Source organism: Caretta caretta, chromosome 12, assembly GCF_965140235.1.
Source record: "Caretta caretta isolate rCarCar2 chromosome 12, rCarCar1.hap1, whole genome shotgun sequence".
Classification (NCBI taxonomy): domain Eukaryota; kingdom Metazoa; phylum Chordata; order Testudines; family Cheloniidae; genus Caretta; species Caretta caretta.
The window spans coordinates 21,242,017-21,257,902 of NC_134217.1; the positions used below are offsets into that span (position 1 = coordinate 21,242,017).

Consider the following 15,886-nt stretch of genomic DNA (forward strand, 5'->3'; position numbering starts at 1 on the left):
GCGCTGTGAGGCAGGAGGCGCCCAGCGGAGCCCGCCCGCGCCTCGCTCCCCGCCCGCCCTGCCCCGCGCCCCGTCCGCAGCCGCCGGGCAGCGCCTCGCACAGGGCACCCTCTCCCCGGGGTAAGGCGGGGGCGGGCGGCGAGGGTCGGGTGCCTGTGCCCGGGGCTCCCCCTCGGCCATTTCCTGGAGGTGCCCCAGTGAGGGGGCAGGCGAGGGGGAGGTGGGGAGGTCCCGGCCCTATCCGACCCGCCCCCCCCAATGCACCCCGCATCCGACCCCGGCGGACTCCGCTCGGGTCCCCCCGCCCGGCGATGAGGGCCACCGCCGCCCGCGCGTCCGGAGCCCTTTGTGGGGCTGGGGAGCTGCAGCTGCTGCCGCCTTCGCCTTTGTGAGGCAGTGACCTGCCCCCCCTAACCCTCTGCCTTTCCCTCCTCCTAAGGTCGGAGCCAGCCTCACCCCGTCCCATCCAGGCACCATGCGCAGGGAGAGGTGAGTCTCTCTCCCCAGCCCCCTGCAGGGCGTGTGGGGGGTGGAAGTGGGGTAGGCCACGATCTCCATTAGGCAGATCCCAGAGGAGACTCCCTTGAGGGGTTTATGGCCCTGTATCTCTCTTTCTTGGCAGTGACTACGTGGATGAGAAGGTTCCCCCCAAGGGTGAGGGTGCTGCTGATCTTGCCATGCGAGCCCGAAAGAGGAAAGCTGATGTGGCCACTGTAAGTACAAAATGGCTCACTTTGATCCTCTAAGGCTAAGTCCTGCTCTGTCATTCCAGTGTAAATGTGGATTCTCTTTGCTGAACTATTTGGACCATGGCCTCTGGTGCCCTTGCTGGATTGTGAATGTCCATGTGGCATTTGGAGTGTACACTAACTGGGTCAAGTGCTGTGCTCTGTCACACGGGCGTAATGTGCCCGGAGCAACAACTGGATTTACACCAGTATGATTCAGAGTGGCAGAGTTTGGCCTGGAGTCTGTATTCTTGTTAGCACATGGCTCTCTTTTCTTCCCCCCCCCCCCCCACTGTAGTTCTTACAGGATCCTGATGAAGAAATTGCTAAAATGGAAATGAACAAGAAAAAGCAATATGAAAGCCAGGTAATTGATTTGGCTGTGGATACATAGTTACTGATACTACTGTAATTTTTTTAATTTATATAGTTTTCTTGGAATGTAGAGCATTTCATCAACTCTGTACCTACATCACCACTAGCATGCTGCATGGTAATGGGGGAGGGGAGACTTTTGTCCAGGGACACTAAGAGAAACCCCCTTCCAATTTACACAAGGTGACATGGGATCTTTAACATTCTCATAAAACAGATGAGGTCTGTCCGAATTCTTGTGGTATTACTATAGCATGACTAAATATCCTGGTTTGCATGGGCTTCATGTATTAAGGCCTTAATTTTGCATGGGTAGATAGCCGCACAGAACCCCATTTACTTCATTAGAGAGTTAGGACACATGTCCTATCCACTTCCATATAACTGGCAGTTTGGACCCTCTTGCAGCTGTCTCCCTACTTTAAATATGAATGTGGAAAAGAGGACATCTGTATTCCTCCTACAGCCCATTAATGGTTTGTTGTTGCTGTGACACTGAATGTTTTCTGAGTGCCAAAAAATCAAAAGGTGCACAGTTAGGATTTGGAAATTTTATGTTATATACTAGGGGATGTACACTTCCGTGGCATTGCTGGGACTGAAGCTTCTAGGTAAGGCATAGTAATCCCTATAAAGGCACTAGGGGTTGTTCAGATAGACAGCAGTAACTGGCTTAGGAGGGGTAGAGATTAGGAGGAGAAACAATGTCCTTAGCAGGCAGTGCTAGCTTTCTAAATCTCCCTGTGATAATATTAAGATAACTTAATTTTGATTTTTAACCCTTAGTATTCTAAACTTCATTTGTTTGTTCCATTCTTCCATTCCACTTCCATTCTTCCTTTGTTCCACAAACTTGGGTATGCTATCAGTTACTGCCCCACACTTTCATACACAATATGAGATGTGTACTGAGTTTGTGAGGTTTCACTCACTGTACACCTTTAAGGTATGTGCAGATTAAATTTGGCTGAGGCATGAAGAAATAGAATATACATACATGCTCTTCCTTGTTAGGATTTGAGCTAATTAATACATATGTAGGAGGATATTTAAACTACAAAAGTCATGAGTGGGGAATACAGTACCCTGTTCATTCAGTAATAGGGTTACTTATGCATAGGGCCCTACCAAATTCACAGCCATGAAAAACACGTCACGGACTGTGAAATCTGGTCTTTTGTGTGCTTTTATCCTATACTATACAGATTTCACTGTGGAGACCAGTGTTTCTCATATTGGGGGTCCTGAGGCAAAAAGGAGTTGTGGGGGAGGGGCACAAGGCTATTTTAGGGGGGTTGTGGTATTGCTACCCTTACTACTGTGCTGCCTTCAGAGCAGGGCAGCCAGAGAGTGGTGGCTGTTGTCCGGGCACCCAGCTCTGAGGGCAGCACCCTGCCAGCAGCAATGCAGAAGTGAGGGTGGCAATCCCATACCATGCCATCATTTACTGCTTCGCTACTGCCTTCAGAGCTGGGTGGCCGGACAGCAGTGGCTGCTGAATGAGGGCCTAGCTTTGCAGGCAGCAGTGCAGAAGTAAGGGTGGCAATACCATACCGTGCCATCCTGGCAGTGGCTCTGCCTCAGAGCTAGGCTTCAGCCCACCAACCGCCTCTCTCCAGCTGCCAAGCTCTGAAGGGAGCACTGCTGCCAGCAGCAATGCAGAAGTAAAGGTAGAAGTAGTACAATCCCCCCTATAATAACCTTGCGACCCCCCCCCCCCACAACTCCTTTTTGGGTCAGGACCCCTACAATTACAACACAGTGAATTTCAGTTTTAAATAGCTGAAATGATTAAATTTATTCTTTTAAAAATCCTATGACCGTGAAATTGACCAAAATGGACCGTGAATTTGGTAGGGCCCTACTTATGCATAATGCGGTGCATCTAACCAGAAGTGGCAACTGCAAATTTGAAGACTGAAGTGCTACATAACAGATGGACATCATTGTTTGGAATGGTCTCTGCTTGTTGCAACCACATATACTAGTTATCACTCAACATATTAAGCAGGGCTCAAATGGTGAGCATTTAATGAGGGGATCTCTCCTTCCCGTCTGTCTTCCTTTTATGCAGTATATTAAACTAATTTCTCACTTTCGACAAGGGGGAGCTGTCTGTCCTTCATTAGAATTCCTTTTCTCCACCCTCCCTAAAAAGCATCCCTCAATTTGAGGGTTTTTTTTAAATATGTATTACACAGTAGCTACTTACTAATAAGCTCTAATAACATGTACCCAGATATTTATCCCCTCTCCCCAAAATGGCAGTAGAAAGAAAGTTGAAATGTTTAGCATAAAATGCTCTTACTGTAACTCTTCTTATTCCAGAACTAGAAATGGAATTACAGTCCTGTCTTAACATGAAAATTAGATTTTTTTAAAATAGATGCTGGGACAATTCCTTCATGAATGATTGATGTATTGAAATACAGTTAAAGCACCAATTCCTGAAGTGTAAATTAAAGACTTAGCTTTCTGTAAACCCACTTGGTGTTGATAAGGCCCTGCAACTCTGTAGTTCATAAATAAGAGGTACCTGAGTATCAGTCTGTACATTGAGAGGATTCTGTGGATACTTTGTTATAACAGTTATCCTTTGACAAATCCATGAAGCTAACATTTGGTTGCACAGCAGCAGCTCTTCGGTATGTGGTGTGACACAAGCTATTCTCTGATATAAATTGCCATAGGCCACTAATGAGACTGTGTGCAGTTCCACCAGGAGTAGAGCAAGCTTGTATGATTGCTAGTGAGAAAGCAAGATGGTGCACAATAATAGCATAGCAAACTTCAATGTGCAAGTAGCCTTAAATCCTGTGCAACATACACTGCATTACATAAATACATTGCATTAAATAAACTATTGTATACTAGTTGAAGCTCCATTTTGCTCCATGTATAAAGTATCACTCTCACATCCCACTTATGGCATGTTAATACCCAATTCATTAGTTTGTTTCTGTTGAACGTACGGCCTGAGCTTTTAATTAGGATGATGTTACCCTGTATGTGATGAAAGGGTGGTTATATCAGGCTGATGGAAGCCGAGTACTGCAGGAATTTTGTATTTGGTTTTGAAGTAAGATAACAGGCACTGTTCTCAATTCTCATCCTGATTTTGGTCGTAACTAACATGAGTGCTGATACATTAGCAGGATGTTTTGTGAAACAAAGGTCCTTTAAACTGAAATTATTTTTTCACACAACCTACCAAAGGGAGACCCGGATGATGAGCTTAGTCCACATAATTTATAACCAAGATAACGTTGGCTACTATCAAATTTAGGGTTGGGAATTGGAGCATTAATCACAATGATCCCGTCCCTTGTCTGACTTCTTTAACATTTCTCTTCATTTTTTGAAGCTGGCTGGTAGAACTGTCTTGTCTATCTTTCCTGTGCCATAATACTTGACTCTAGTGCAGTGGTTCTCAACCTACTTATCATTGTGGGCCACATCCAATACTGCCTGTATGGCTCTGAGGATGTTGATTGGGTCGCAAGCGGCCCATGGGCCCGCAGGTTGAGAACCATGGCCTAGTGCCTTCAGTGAATGAAACTAACTAGAATTACATTGTGTCACTTTCTGTAGGCAAATTGCAGGAGAACAGCATTATTCCTAACATGTGGCTTCAGGCACTAGTTGCTAGCACATGCTGGGTTTTGCGGAGTTGGGGAGGGCTAAGTTTATATCCCTCTTTCTCTTCCGATCCCACCTTCATGTTTGGTAACTTCAGCTTCAATGCTGATGATCCATCCAACCTTTTGCTTCTTATTTCCTCTTTCCCTCAGTAGTTCTGAGTCAACCTCCTACATACAGCCGTGGTCTAGACTTTATTTGGTGCTGTACATTGCTGCTTGTTCACTCATGGCTAGATTTCTTCATTCTTCATCTGCCTTTGCTGGTTTTTTTGTTTTGTTTTGTTTTTTGTGTGTGTCCTATTACTGCGAAGCCATTAACTTTCTTGAGTTCTCAAACTCCTCCTTCCTGTTGATATAGATAGCAGCATATAAATAAAATACAGGTTTTTTACCGCAGCCATCATAGAAGTATCTGAGCCTTGCCAAAGAACTTCTTGGACCTCACATATAAAACCACTCCTCTTCCACACTAGATTCTTTGGCTTCCCTTTCTTGCTGAATCCTGGTCTTGGCTTACATCCCACTTCAGCTCCTGCTCCAGCATTGCAGAGTGCCTTTGGAGGAGCCCACGAACCATAGGATTTCCTTTGCTACACTGCCAAGATTTTCAGCTGCACCTGCCATCCTGGATACAAGGGTGGGGTCCCTGCAGAGGAGTCGATTGCAGCTCCAGGATTTGGGGACTAGTTACTTTATGCAAACCTAAACTAAGCTTGGCAAAAATTGAACTAGTTTTTCTACCTAAGCCTTTGCCCATTTCCCCCTCCCCCCCCACAAATGGCAACTTGACAATCCACTCAGTTGATGTAATACAACTTTTTTGATACATTTCCTCATCTGAAATTGGTGCTGTCACAAAATCTGTAGCTGTCTCCATCTCCCCTGCAAAAACCCTTATCTAAGCAATAATAATCCCTCACTTCAATGATTATAACCTCTTCCTCCTCACTAGCTTGCTAGATGGTCATCTTGCTTCTTTTTAGCCTATTTAAAATGCTGCCTCTTAAGATAATGTATCTTGCTTGCTGCTCTGACCACACCTAGCCCCTCACCTATCATTTCACTCTTAAACATCATTTTGCTCTTAAATCTTAGAGGTCCTCTCGTTCCAATCCTGTTGAGTTTTACTTATTTTTTTATTTAAAAACACCCGCTGTACTTCAGTGCACTGATGAATTGCATTGCCTTTTGTTGTTTCCCTTTGCCCTCATTTTGTCTACATGTTTAGATTGTGAGCTCTCTGGGGCAGGGGCAGGGACCTTGTCTTTCTGAGGTGCCAAGCATGTGCCACGTTATACAGAAAGTATATAATTCTCCTTCCTTAACTCTTATCCAAACCACAGTCTGTTTGATTAACTGCACTCAAAGGACCGTCGTCCATGCCTGCCATGTAATTGGAGAACAAGATGTACCTAAAATGTAACTTAGAGGAAGGACAAAAAATTAAGTTAAGTGCTGATGTGACACTTTAAACTTTCAGTTCATAGGGAATCTACTGTCGTCTTACTCTGAATGATACATCTTTCCCCCCAGTTAAATAGTAACACAAACCGCACTGGGATCTTGGACATAGCTGTGCACATGCCTGTGATAGATTTGCATGCACAATTTTGAGACCTCCTTTTTGAAGAGGAAAACTGCCTAGCTTTTTCAGGCAGTGGCTCAAATAGTACAAAGCAATTTTCACTATGAATAAACCAAAACGTGGTTATGAGCATTCTGAATCTAGTGCTGGAAAGTGTTAGTTGTGACAAAGGCAGACTAAAAACCCAGGTTTGGAACTGATTCATAAGTCTTCTTATTTTTAACTTGTAAAACAAGTGTTTTCTATTTAAAGCAGGTTGAGGACTTGCTGAAGCTTTTTGACCCTGCCACTGATACAAATTGCATTCCTTTTTCAGTAAGATGGCTGCCTCCAGTACTAGGTCAAATGCCAAGTTTTAGTTAGAATAAAAATAAATGTGTTTATTCATGGTGATAGGATTTTCTTTCTTTGTGAACTTTCAGAACATTGGGCTAAGCAAAATGGGTTCTGTCTTTCTTTAGGAACTGGGGTGATAACTTTATACCAGTGTCTTGCTTTTTTAAAATTTAGTTTGCCAAGATAAGCCTTCTTTAAAGAAAAGTAGCATTAGGTCTGTGTCCTGTTCCAAATACATAAATAACAAGTTATAATAGCTGGAATGTCAGGTGTCTACCATTTGCAGATTTGTTAGTAACCTATTCTGTATATGAATGGACTAGCTATTATGAGTTTGTTAGTTCTTTTCTAAGAGGGAACATCCTAGGGCAAATAAAATGTATACAAAGTCATTTTCATATATCTGAAGTGATAGCAAAATGTTAGCTTTCTGCTTAACCAACTTCACAAGATGAGCAGTCAATAACCTCTGAATCTTGAAAGACAAAACAAAATCAGCATTCCTTCTCTGCTGTGTTCATTACCAAGGACATTTTGCACAAAAGCAGCCTCTTTGTCTGGGAATCTCATTTGCTTATTCCTCACCTGAGTCCTAATCCTTGATTGTCGTCTTAGCATATGTGCAACATGCCTCATGTGGCACGTGACCAGCATTCATCACTGAATTTGGTCTGCTGGCATTGGATCATTAGTGCCTGGCCCAGGCCAGGGAATCTGGCTGGGATTGTGATGCCATAAACGAAAGGATTAGAACTTCAGGTGGGGAATAAGCGATGCGACTCCCAGACAAAAATCGTATTTTCACACAAAATCGCCTTCTATCCAAAACATTGCAACAGAACTCTTTATAGAGAACACTGGTCTTTCTGTGGGACATCTGTGACCCTTCAATTCCAAAATATGAAAGGTAAATGACTTGTTTTAAGCTCAGCAATTGAAAGTCTTTCTTCGTGTGAAAATGCACCTTTCAACTTGTTCTGAATTTTAGCTGCCTACAGGAGTGATCACCTCTCTGAACTAATGTGTCTTGTGTGGAGTCTGTGTGCATTAATAGCCCTAGAAACTATAAAACCAGTTATAGTGCAACATTTTTTTCTTTCCTTTAATAGCCATCTTGGAATAAGGATGTCCAGAAAAGTCCCCATATGCTGATTCCCACACCAGATAAAGATGAGCCAGTTAATATTGGCTTTTCTCATTTTGTACACCTCAGACTTAGTCCATCTAGAACTTCACCGCTACCAATTCTGGGGTAATTGTATTTCATTCCCCCTTCTTTGTCTGTCCCATTCACCACTTAACAGTTGATACTTAACATGTTTATATTTTTTCCTTAGCTGGGCAAATAGAGATGATGTTTGGAAAAACATGCTAAACAAAGAACAGACGTATGTGAGAGAGAAACATTATATGCAAAAGCACCCTCTCTTGCAACCTAAAATGCGAACAATTCTTCTAGACTGGCTAATGGAGGTGAGCTTTGCTGTTCTTGCTAACAATTTGTGTGCTGTAGGTAGGTATAGAGATGCCCTGAATAACATGAATTTTTCTAAATACCTAGTATGATCTGATTTTCATGCACTTTACATAATGCATACAGCACCAGAATATTAGTGGAACTTGTTTACTCAGTGCACATCTAAGAAATTTTACCAGAGTGTTGGCACCAAATATGTAGAACTTAATGGTTCCAAGTTTCAAGTGTGCAGTTTGATAACTTCATATCTAATATAAGGATAGTTTATCAAACTTATACTCAGTGAATGTGAATGCCTACTTCTGCCTGGAACTTACATGAAATGTTTTATTTCAGCATTTTGTGTTCTAGACTAAAGCAAAACAAATGAAGATGAAATTATGGTGGAGGGGAAGTGATGGTGTGTGTAGAGAAGTTGGGAACCCTGATGTAATGCTTAATGTGTCATAATTCTAATAGTTTCAGCGTATACTATGTGATCTGCAACTGTTTCTGACATGATAATCTTAGAATTGAAAAGATGCTATTTTTAAACATTCTTGTTGCACAGTATCTTCCTGTTGGCCACCTACTGGCTTAGAAGACTGAAGAGTTCTTCTCAGTCACAACCAACTAGTGAGAATTTTTTTTTCCGTTACGAACTGTGGGGAGGCTACATATTTTTGAAAATGAAGACCTGATGCTCTGGTCTTGTAACATGCATGCTTTCCCGTGTGTGTGTGTGTGTGTGTGTGTGTGGTTTTTTTGTTGGTTGTTTTGTTTTACACACTACAGCCTTGTCCCAGCGATGTAAGTGCCATACTACACTGACATAACTCCACTTACATAAGCCCAATGCGCTTACATAAGCGCTCTCATGGCAGTGTAGTTAAGGCAATGCAGTGTCTGTGCAGACATTGTGTGAAAATTGACAAGAAAGCCAGGCAGTTAGAGCCCAGCTTCCTCTGGCTCCCCACTCCCAGTTGGGCTACTGCCCAAAGGCTCCCTGCTTAAGGAGCCGAGAAGCCTGGATAGCTGCTCTTCCACTCCTGACTGGGAGCAGGGAGGGAAGAGCCTGGGGGGCAGCTGGGCGCCGAGCAGAGAGCTGCATGAAGCTGAGAGCCCTGGCTCTCATCCCCTCATGCTGCCCCTCTTCAGCTGGCATCAGCCACCGCAGTAATTATTAGGATTGAAGGGTCACAGATGTCCCATGGAAAGACATCACTGCGGTGGCTGTAAGTTGACCTAGGTCAACTTACAGCTGTAGTGTGGACATGACACCACCCTTCTTACCCCATATTTGATTTCAGCTCTTTTTATATTAAAACTACTGTATGAAATATATCCCTAGATTTGTCTTATTAAATGTTATACGCTGCTTGAGACAAAACCCCCATTGTAGGTACATGAGTTGGTTTGATACCTAAAAGGACTTGTATATACTCTGCTTTCCTTATGAATATGCATTACTGTTTATCTCTTGCAGGTTTGTGAGGTCTACAAACTTCACAGAGAGACTTTTTACTTGGCACAAGATTTCTTTGATCGGTTTATGGCAACACAACAAAATGTTGTAAAAACACTGTTGCAGCTTATTGGCATTTCATCTTTATTCATAGCTGCAAAGCTTGAGGTAAAAGTCTTTAGCTTCTTACCTAAACATAAGTGGCTTGGAAATGCTTGCTTCTTTTCAGTGCTGGGCACATCTTTGCTTTATGGAAGTCATTGAGGGGAAAAGAATTTTTGGAGGAGTTTGTAGGAAGAAAGAAGACTCCACTCTTGCTACAATTCCCCTCTGGCCCATTTTACCCTATATAAGGTTACACCAGAATATGCCATTCCTTTGTACTCCTAGGAAATTCAAAAACTGAGGTGAAGTTAGTGACCTTGGGTTTTAAGGTTGGTCGCTGGATACAGAGACCACTTCTAAGTACTCTACCAATAAAGAACATAACTGACATTGGAACAAGATGACCTAACTCAGGAGTTATCCCTCAATTGTTTGAATAACTCAACTATTAAAATAAGTGACTTTCTCTTGGTTTTAACTCTTAAAGGTGAAGATGAATAGAAATCTCTGGAATGCATTTGATTCTTTAAGGTATTCTTTGGCACACATCCTTGCTCCGCTTCTAAATCATAAGGCCTCATCAGATATTTATTTAGTTATTTATTTTAAGTGTGAGTAAGGTAAAGTTTATACCTGTCAATTGAGTGGAAGGGTTAGGGAAGCCAACTTGTCTGAAAAAACAGATATGTTAAAAGAGCATTTAAATTGTTAAGCTAAATTGGGGCTAATGTCTGTTTCTTCCTCTCCCCACTGCCTCTTTTAACAAGCCAAATTTAGACCAAATATATCCCATAACCTCTAGAGATACATCCTCATACCACATCTGCATTGGGCACCAGGTTTATAATCTTAGATTTGGGAAATTAGAATAGGTCATTGGCCGTGTTGTTCCTAATATTTCTTCTAGAGGGCTAATCCTCTTGTAATGTGACACAAAAATAGACACCCCCCCTGCTAAGATTGGAACCTGGCCCCTAGAAAATGGGGTGGCACACTTTTTTTATTTTATTTTATTTTTTTTTTGTTTTTTTTAAAGGCTGAATAAACATTTTTAGGAATATGCAGGTGTTATCTCTCCATGTATGCAGTGGGAATACAGAGGCGAATTTGTGAGGTGGTGGAATAACTGACATGAAGATCTTGATATGAGCTCTGAGAACATGCATTGTATCCCTTGCAGTCAAACTCTATTTTGGACTTGGACTGATAAATCAAAAATGGAAAACGAAGACTATGAACAAGAAATTTGCTATTTGGGAAGCCATTTTTTATCACTGCCATGATTCATGAGAGTCAACAAACACTTGGGCTCCCATGAGATTTTAAAAAGAAAAGGAGTACTCGTGGCACCTTAGAGACTAACCAATTTATTTGAGCATAAGCTTTCGTGAGCTACAGCTCCACACTGCATTTAGCCGTATGGAGTGGAGCTGTAGCTCACGAAAGCTTATGCTCAAATAAATTGGTTAGTCTCTAAGGTGCCACAAGTACTCCTTTTCTTTTTGCAAATACAGACTAACACGGCTGCTACTCTGAAACATGAGATTTTAGTTTTACACAACTTGAAATGTTCAGTTTTTTTACATGTGGAATATCTACATTCTACTTGACTTATATTTTTGATCTTTTATCTTTCAGGAAATCTATCCACCAAAGTTGCACCAGTTTGCTTATGTTACAGATGGAGCTTGTGCAGAAGATGAAATCCTCAGCATGGAATTGATCATTATGAAGGTAGTTATAAAATTGTATTGTTTACATTTCTGTAAGGACCAAAACATGGTGTGATCAACTTCAGCAGAGATCTGCAATTAGTGTTGTAATATTCTGGTAGAGTAATATTTTTCCTGTAGTTAAAACTAGTGCCTTATAAGATGTAGAAATTTGCATACTTCTCAAATGTTACAGATAAAGTGGTTTGGTTAGGTTTTTTTTTTGCTTGGGAAAGTTCAGTTTCACTGGGAAAAAGAACATTGTTTTCTTTGCACTGCTACCATAAATGGGAATGCAGTCTCCCACCAACACTAGGTAATGATGTAAAGAGTAAGATGCATATTCTAATAACATTTTTGTTAACATTTTTGTCAATTTTATATGTCTTTTTTAGGCTCTTAATTGGAACTTAAATCCACTGACAGTTGTATCGTGGCTAAATATTTACATGCAAGTTGCATATCTAAATGAGCTTTATGAGGTGTTGCTGCCACAATATCCCCAGCAAATCTTTGTACAGATAGCAGAGGTAAGGGTGACTTCATCCCCGAACTCCATGCATCTCATGTTAAGACTTCTCATTTGTAATATGAGATTGTCACATGTTAGGAATCTGTCTTCTCCCTGTGTAGCTTTTGGATCTCTGTGTGCTCGATATTGGCTGCTTGGAATATACATATGGAGTACTTGCTGCTTCTGCTTTGTACCACTTCTCCTCATCTGAACTGATGCAGAAGGTTTCGGGTAATTAACGCTTTCTAATTGCAAATATTTGTCTGACAAGTAAGTTAACCTAAAGCTCACATAAGTATCTTTACCTTCCAGGTTATGACTGGTATGATATAGAAGAGTGTGTAAAATGGATGGTTCCATTTGCTATCGCTATCAGGGAAGCAGGAAGCTCCAAACTCAAGCACTTCAGAGGCATAGCTTCTGAAGATTTGCACAATATACAAACACATATAAACAGCTTGGATTTGCTGGTATGCTTTTTTTTTTAAAAAAAATCTTCACTTTATGTAACCTCTAGAGGCAAAAACTATATATTCTCTTGCAGAGTATAGGAATTTCAAGGCTTTTTTAAAATTTGTGACCTGATAGAGCAGGGGTGGGCAAACTTTTTGGCCTGAGGGCCGCATCAGGTTTTGGAAATTGTATGGAGGGCTGGTTAGGGGAGGCTATGCCTCCTCAAACAGCCAGGTGTGCCCCCACCCCCTGGGACTTCTGCCCCATTCACCTCCCATGCTCCCTGTCCCCTGCCTGCCCCCTGCCACCCCATCCAACACCTCCTCTCATTCCTGACTGCCCCCCGGGACCCCTGCCCCATTCAACCGCCCCTTCTCCCTGTCCCCTGACTGCCTCCCTCCTTCCTGACTGCCCACCCCCCGAAACCTCTGCCCCCATTCAACCCCCCTTTTCCCTGCCCTCTGACCACACCCCTGCCCCTTGACCACCACCCCAAACTCCCCTGCCCTCTCTCCAATCCCCCTGCTCCCTGCCCCCTTACCTTGCTGCCTGGAGCACCGGTGGCTGGCAGCACTACAGCCATGCCGCCCGGCTGGAGCCAGCCATACCACCGCGCAGCGCAGAGCACTGGGTCAGGCCGGGTTCTGCAGCTGCACTGCCCCAGGACCTCGTCGCCCAGAGCATTGCACCGGCGGCGCAGTGAGCTAAGGCTGCGGGAGGAGGGGAAACAGCAGGGGAGGAGCCAGGGGCTCGCCTCCTGAGCCAGGGGCTCAGGGGCCAGGCAGGAGTGGCCCGCAGGCCATAGTTTGCCCACCTCTGCGATAGAGCAAATTCAGAAACTAAATGCCTTTAAAAAGTGATACCCAGTATATAGTGAAGGACTTATACTTAAGAGTTCAGCTGATGACAAACTTTGAGCTTTAAATTGCAAGTTCCTTTGGGCAGAGACTGTCATATTTTGTGCTGTGCCTCGCACAAAAGGGCCACTCTTCAGATTGTGGGCTCTTGGTGATGGCGTAATACACAGAGCACTTGAAAGTAATTTGTATATGTTATGTCAGAAACATACTACCGTCTTGCAAATACTTGTCAAAGAAAGAAACAAAACCTCCTCTAATTTGGTTTTCCCCTAACTTGGTATCAGCTTTGGGATGCTTCAGATGTTGCATACTGGGCTTATTTTTTCCATAAGGATTATAGAACATAGAGCTTCCCCATTATGTTTGGAAAGATAGAATAGTCTAATTTTAGGAAAGAAAACACGTCCCTAATTTGGATGACTGCTTTTGATTTATTTTTCAATGCTTTCTTTCTCTTTTTCTTTTCTTTCTCCGCCAGTGACTAAATTCTCACTATAGGCCAGTAAGATCAATATCCCAAGGTTTGCTGGCAGTTGACTAGTTGAATAAGTCAAGCAATAATGTTTTAAGCAATTATAATATATAATAACTGTCAGAATATATTTGCTTGATGCAATTACAGCTGTATTATAAACTGGAGTTAACTTTTTATTCACTAATTCTTTTATATTAAAAAGGTTTTGATTAAAATGTAGTAGATTATAAAAACACCTCTAAAGCTTAGTAGCAATTGAAATTCTGCTTTCTTACACACTTGTAAGGTCTATATCTAATAGTGGTTAAGGGAATTCAAAATGCTGCTAACTTAGATCTATCATGATTTACAGTATCTGACTAGCAATATAATACATACATCTGATTACAGTAAAGTTGTTTGGTAGGTCTCAATAGGAACCTGCCAAATTGCACTCTGGACTCCCGTTGATAATACTTTTAAGGCAAAGCTGCACACTGGAAAATTACCTAAATTGAAGAATTAGCGCTGCTGCGTTACTCTCAGACTTATTCTGCTATCAGTTGGTTTTTCAGAGGCAGTCTTAGCTTTGAAGCAACTTCAGTGCTATGGTGTAAGAATTTTTAAATTGATAATAGGTTGGTGAAAACAAACTAGAGAGGTTTAAATGTGTGAATGATAGCTTTGGAAAAATAATGGGCATTTAAGTAATACCTCAAGTCTTTTGCATCTTTTATTAATATGCATGGCTGGAATATCAAAGCTGATTTTGTAACACGCTAACTTAAATATTACCTTTTTTACTTGTTCAGGACAAAGCTCAAGCAAATCAGGCCATGTTGGCTGAGCAAAATAGGACTTCTCCTTTACCCAGTGGTGTCCTCACACCACCACAGAGTAGTAAGAAACAGTCCACTGGGCTGAAGCTGATATGACTGCAAACTGTCTACATCAGAGACAATTTAGCTGAAGTGCCTGTTTTTGCTGGTTCTGAATCCTGCTCCATTATGGAAATGCTGCCAGTGAAGTTCATAAGCTTTTATGGATTCTAAAAAAGAAACTTGCATTTTTTTGTGACAGAAGAATCTTCTATATGAAAAAGTTTTTATTAACTATTGATATTTTAAATAAATGGATCAAGTACACCAGCCACTTAAAAGAACGCCGAAGAGTGCTCCAAATGCTGCTAAGGAAGGTAATACTTGATGTGACCAACTGTTCAAAAAAAAAAAGGCTTGAAGTTAAAACCTGCAACTGTGTGTGTGTCTGTGTGTCTGTCTTTGGATATCCCGGGGTCATTTCACCTTGTGGGGGCAAATGGGTTTGAGAATGCTGTGGAAGACTACATTTTAGAGCCTCTTTACAAGCTATTGGCTTACAACTTGATGACTTTTTAAAAACCCTTTACGTAAATGCTGCTATGTCTCTGTATATCAATTTTTAAATAAAAATGCTGTCCAAGACAGCTGGTTTTATGTGTATTTGTTGTATCAGTGTGGTAAAGGTAGCTGTTTTGAAGCAGAAAACATGGGGGAATTAAGAAAGTAAGGATATCTTCTGTTACCACCAACTGCTTCCCTGCGAACTAAGTCTCTTCTTGGATACAGAAATGTGAACATCCAGAGAATGAAGCTGTGAATGCAACTGAAAACAGGGACTATTCATACTGTGTATTTTTTTTCTCAAATATTTTGAATGACTACTTCTGGAAACTGATATTCCACCTCCACATATTGCAGGGAGGAGGAGATGTAAACCAGCTTTTCAGTTCGTCCTGGCACTTGTTTTTCAAAATGTCAGTGAGCAGTTTCTACTGCAAATGTAATGCTGAAAATTCTGGGAGGCTTTCAGCATTACTCATGCTAGTTTCCCATAAACTACGCAGAAGCAGCATGAAACTGAGGAATGGAATACAAGTTGTTTGGGGTTTTCATTAACTTCCTGGTGTCCAAACTAAAGCTTGCTGGTAACTCTGGTGTTTGGAAGTAATTTAGCGTGTTGGGTGGGAGGGAATCCGACACAATCTAAAGCCCTAATATATTGAAAAAAGCATAGTCTTGATCAAGTGTTAAATAATGCTGCTTATGGTTAAACAATTCATGTTTTATCTTCATGATGCTGTTCGGTCTCTTGAAAGAGCCTTCTCTGAAAGGTTGTAAATTGGTTGTTAAAGGAACAAGTGTAAATGTCAACTGAACAATT

The 15,886-nt window shown here is 41.9% G+C and overlaps 1 protein-coding gene across 2 annotated transcripts; it reads left to right on the forward strand.

Moving 5' to 3' along the window:
- Positions 1-37: 37 nt before the first annotated feature.
- On the forward strand, positions 38-15,147 carry CCNE1 (cyclin E1). Of its 2 annotated transcripts, XM_048816764.1 has the most exons (12): positions 38-120; positions 440-489; positions 623-713; positions 1,027-1,095; positions 7,775-7,917; positions 8,003-8,138; positions 9,608-9,754; positions 11,330-11,425; positions 11,799-11,933; positions 12,037-12,148; positions 12,230-12,387; positions 14,497-15,147. In XM_048816764.1, exons 2-12 carry the CDS (start codon positions 476-478, stop codon positions 14,617-14,619), a joined length of 1,224 nt encoding a protein of 407 aa, XP_048672721.1. In that variant the 5' UTR covers positions 38-120; positions 440-475; the 3' UTR covers positions 14,620-15,147. The 2 variants fall into 2 exon arrangements, with proteins under 2 accessions (XP_048672721.1, XP_048672722.1); XM_048816765.2 differs by lacking the exons at positions 38-120; positions 1,027-1,095 and having other exon boundaries at positions 130-489.
- Positions 15,148-15,886: the final 739 nt, after the last annotated feature.

Bases quoted from the DNA above. Each gene is read 5' to 3' on its own strand.
- CCNE1 (XM_048816764.1), top strand. The intron at 8,139-9,607 runs GTGAGCTTTGCT...TATCTCTTGCAG, and splicing joins TTCTAGACTGGCTAATGGAG to GTTTGTGAGGTCTACAAACT. The intron at 12,388-14,496 runs GTATGCTTTTTT...TTACTTGTTCAG, and splicing joins TAAACAGCTTGGATTTGCTG to GACAAAGCTCAAGCAAATCA.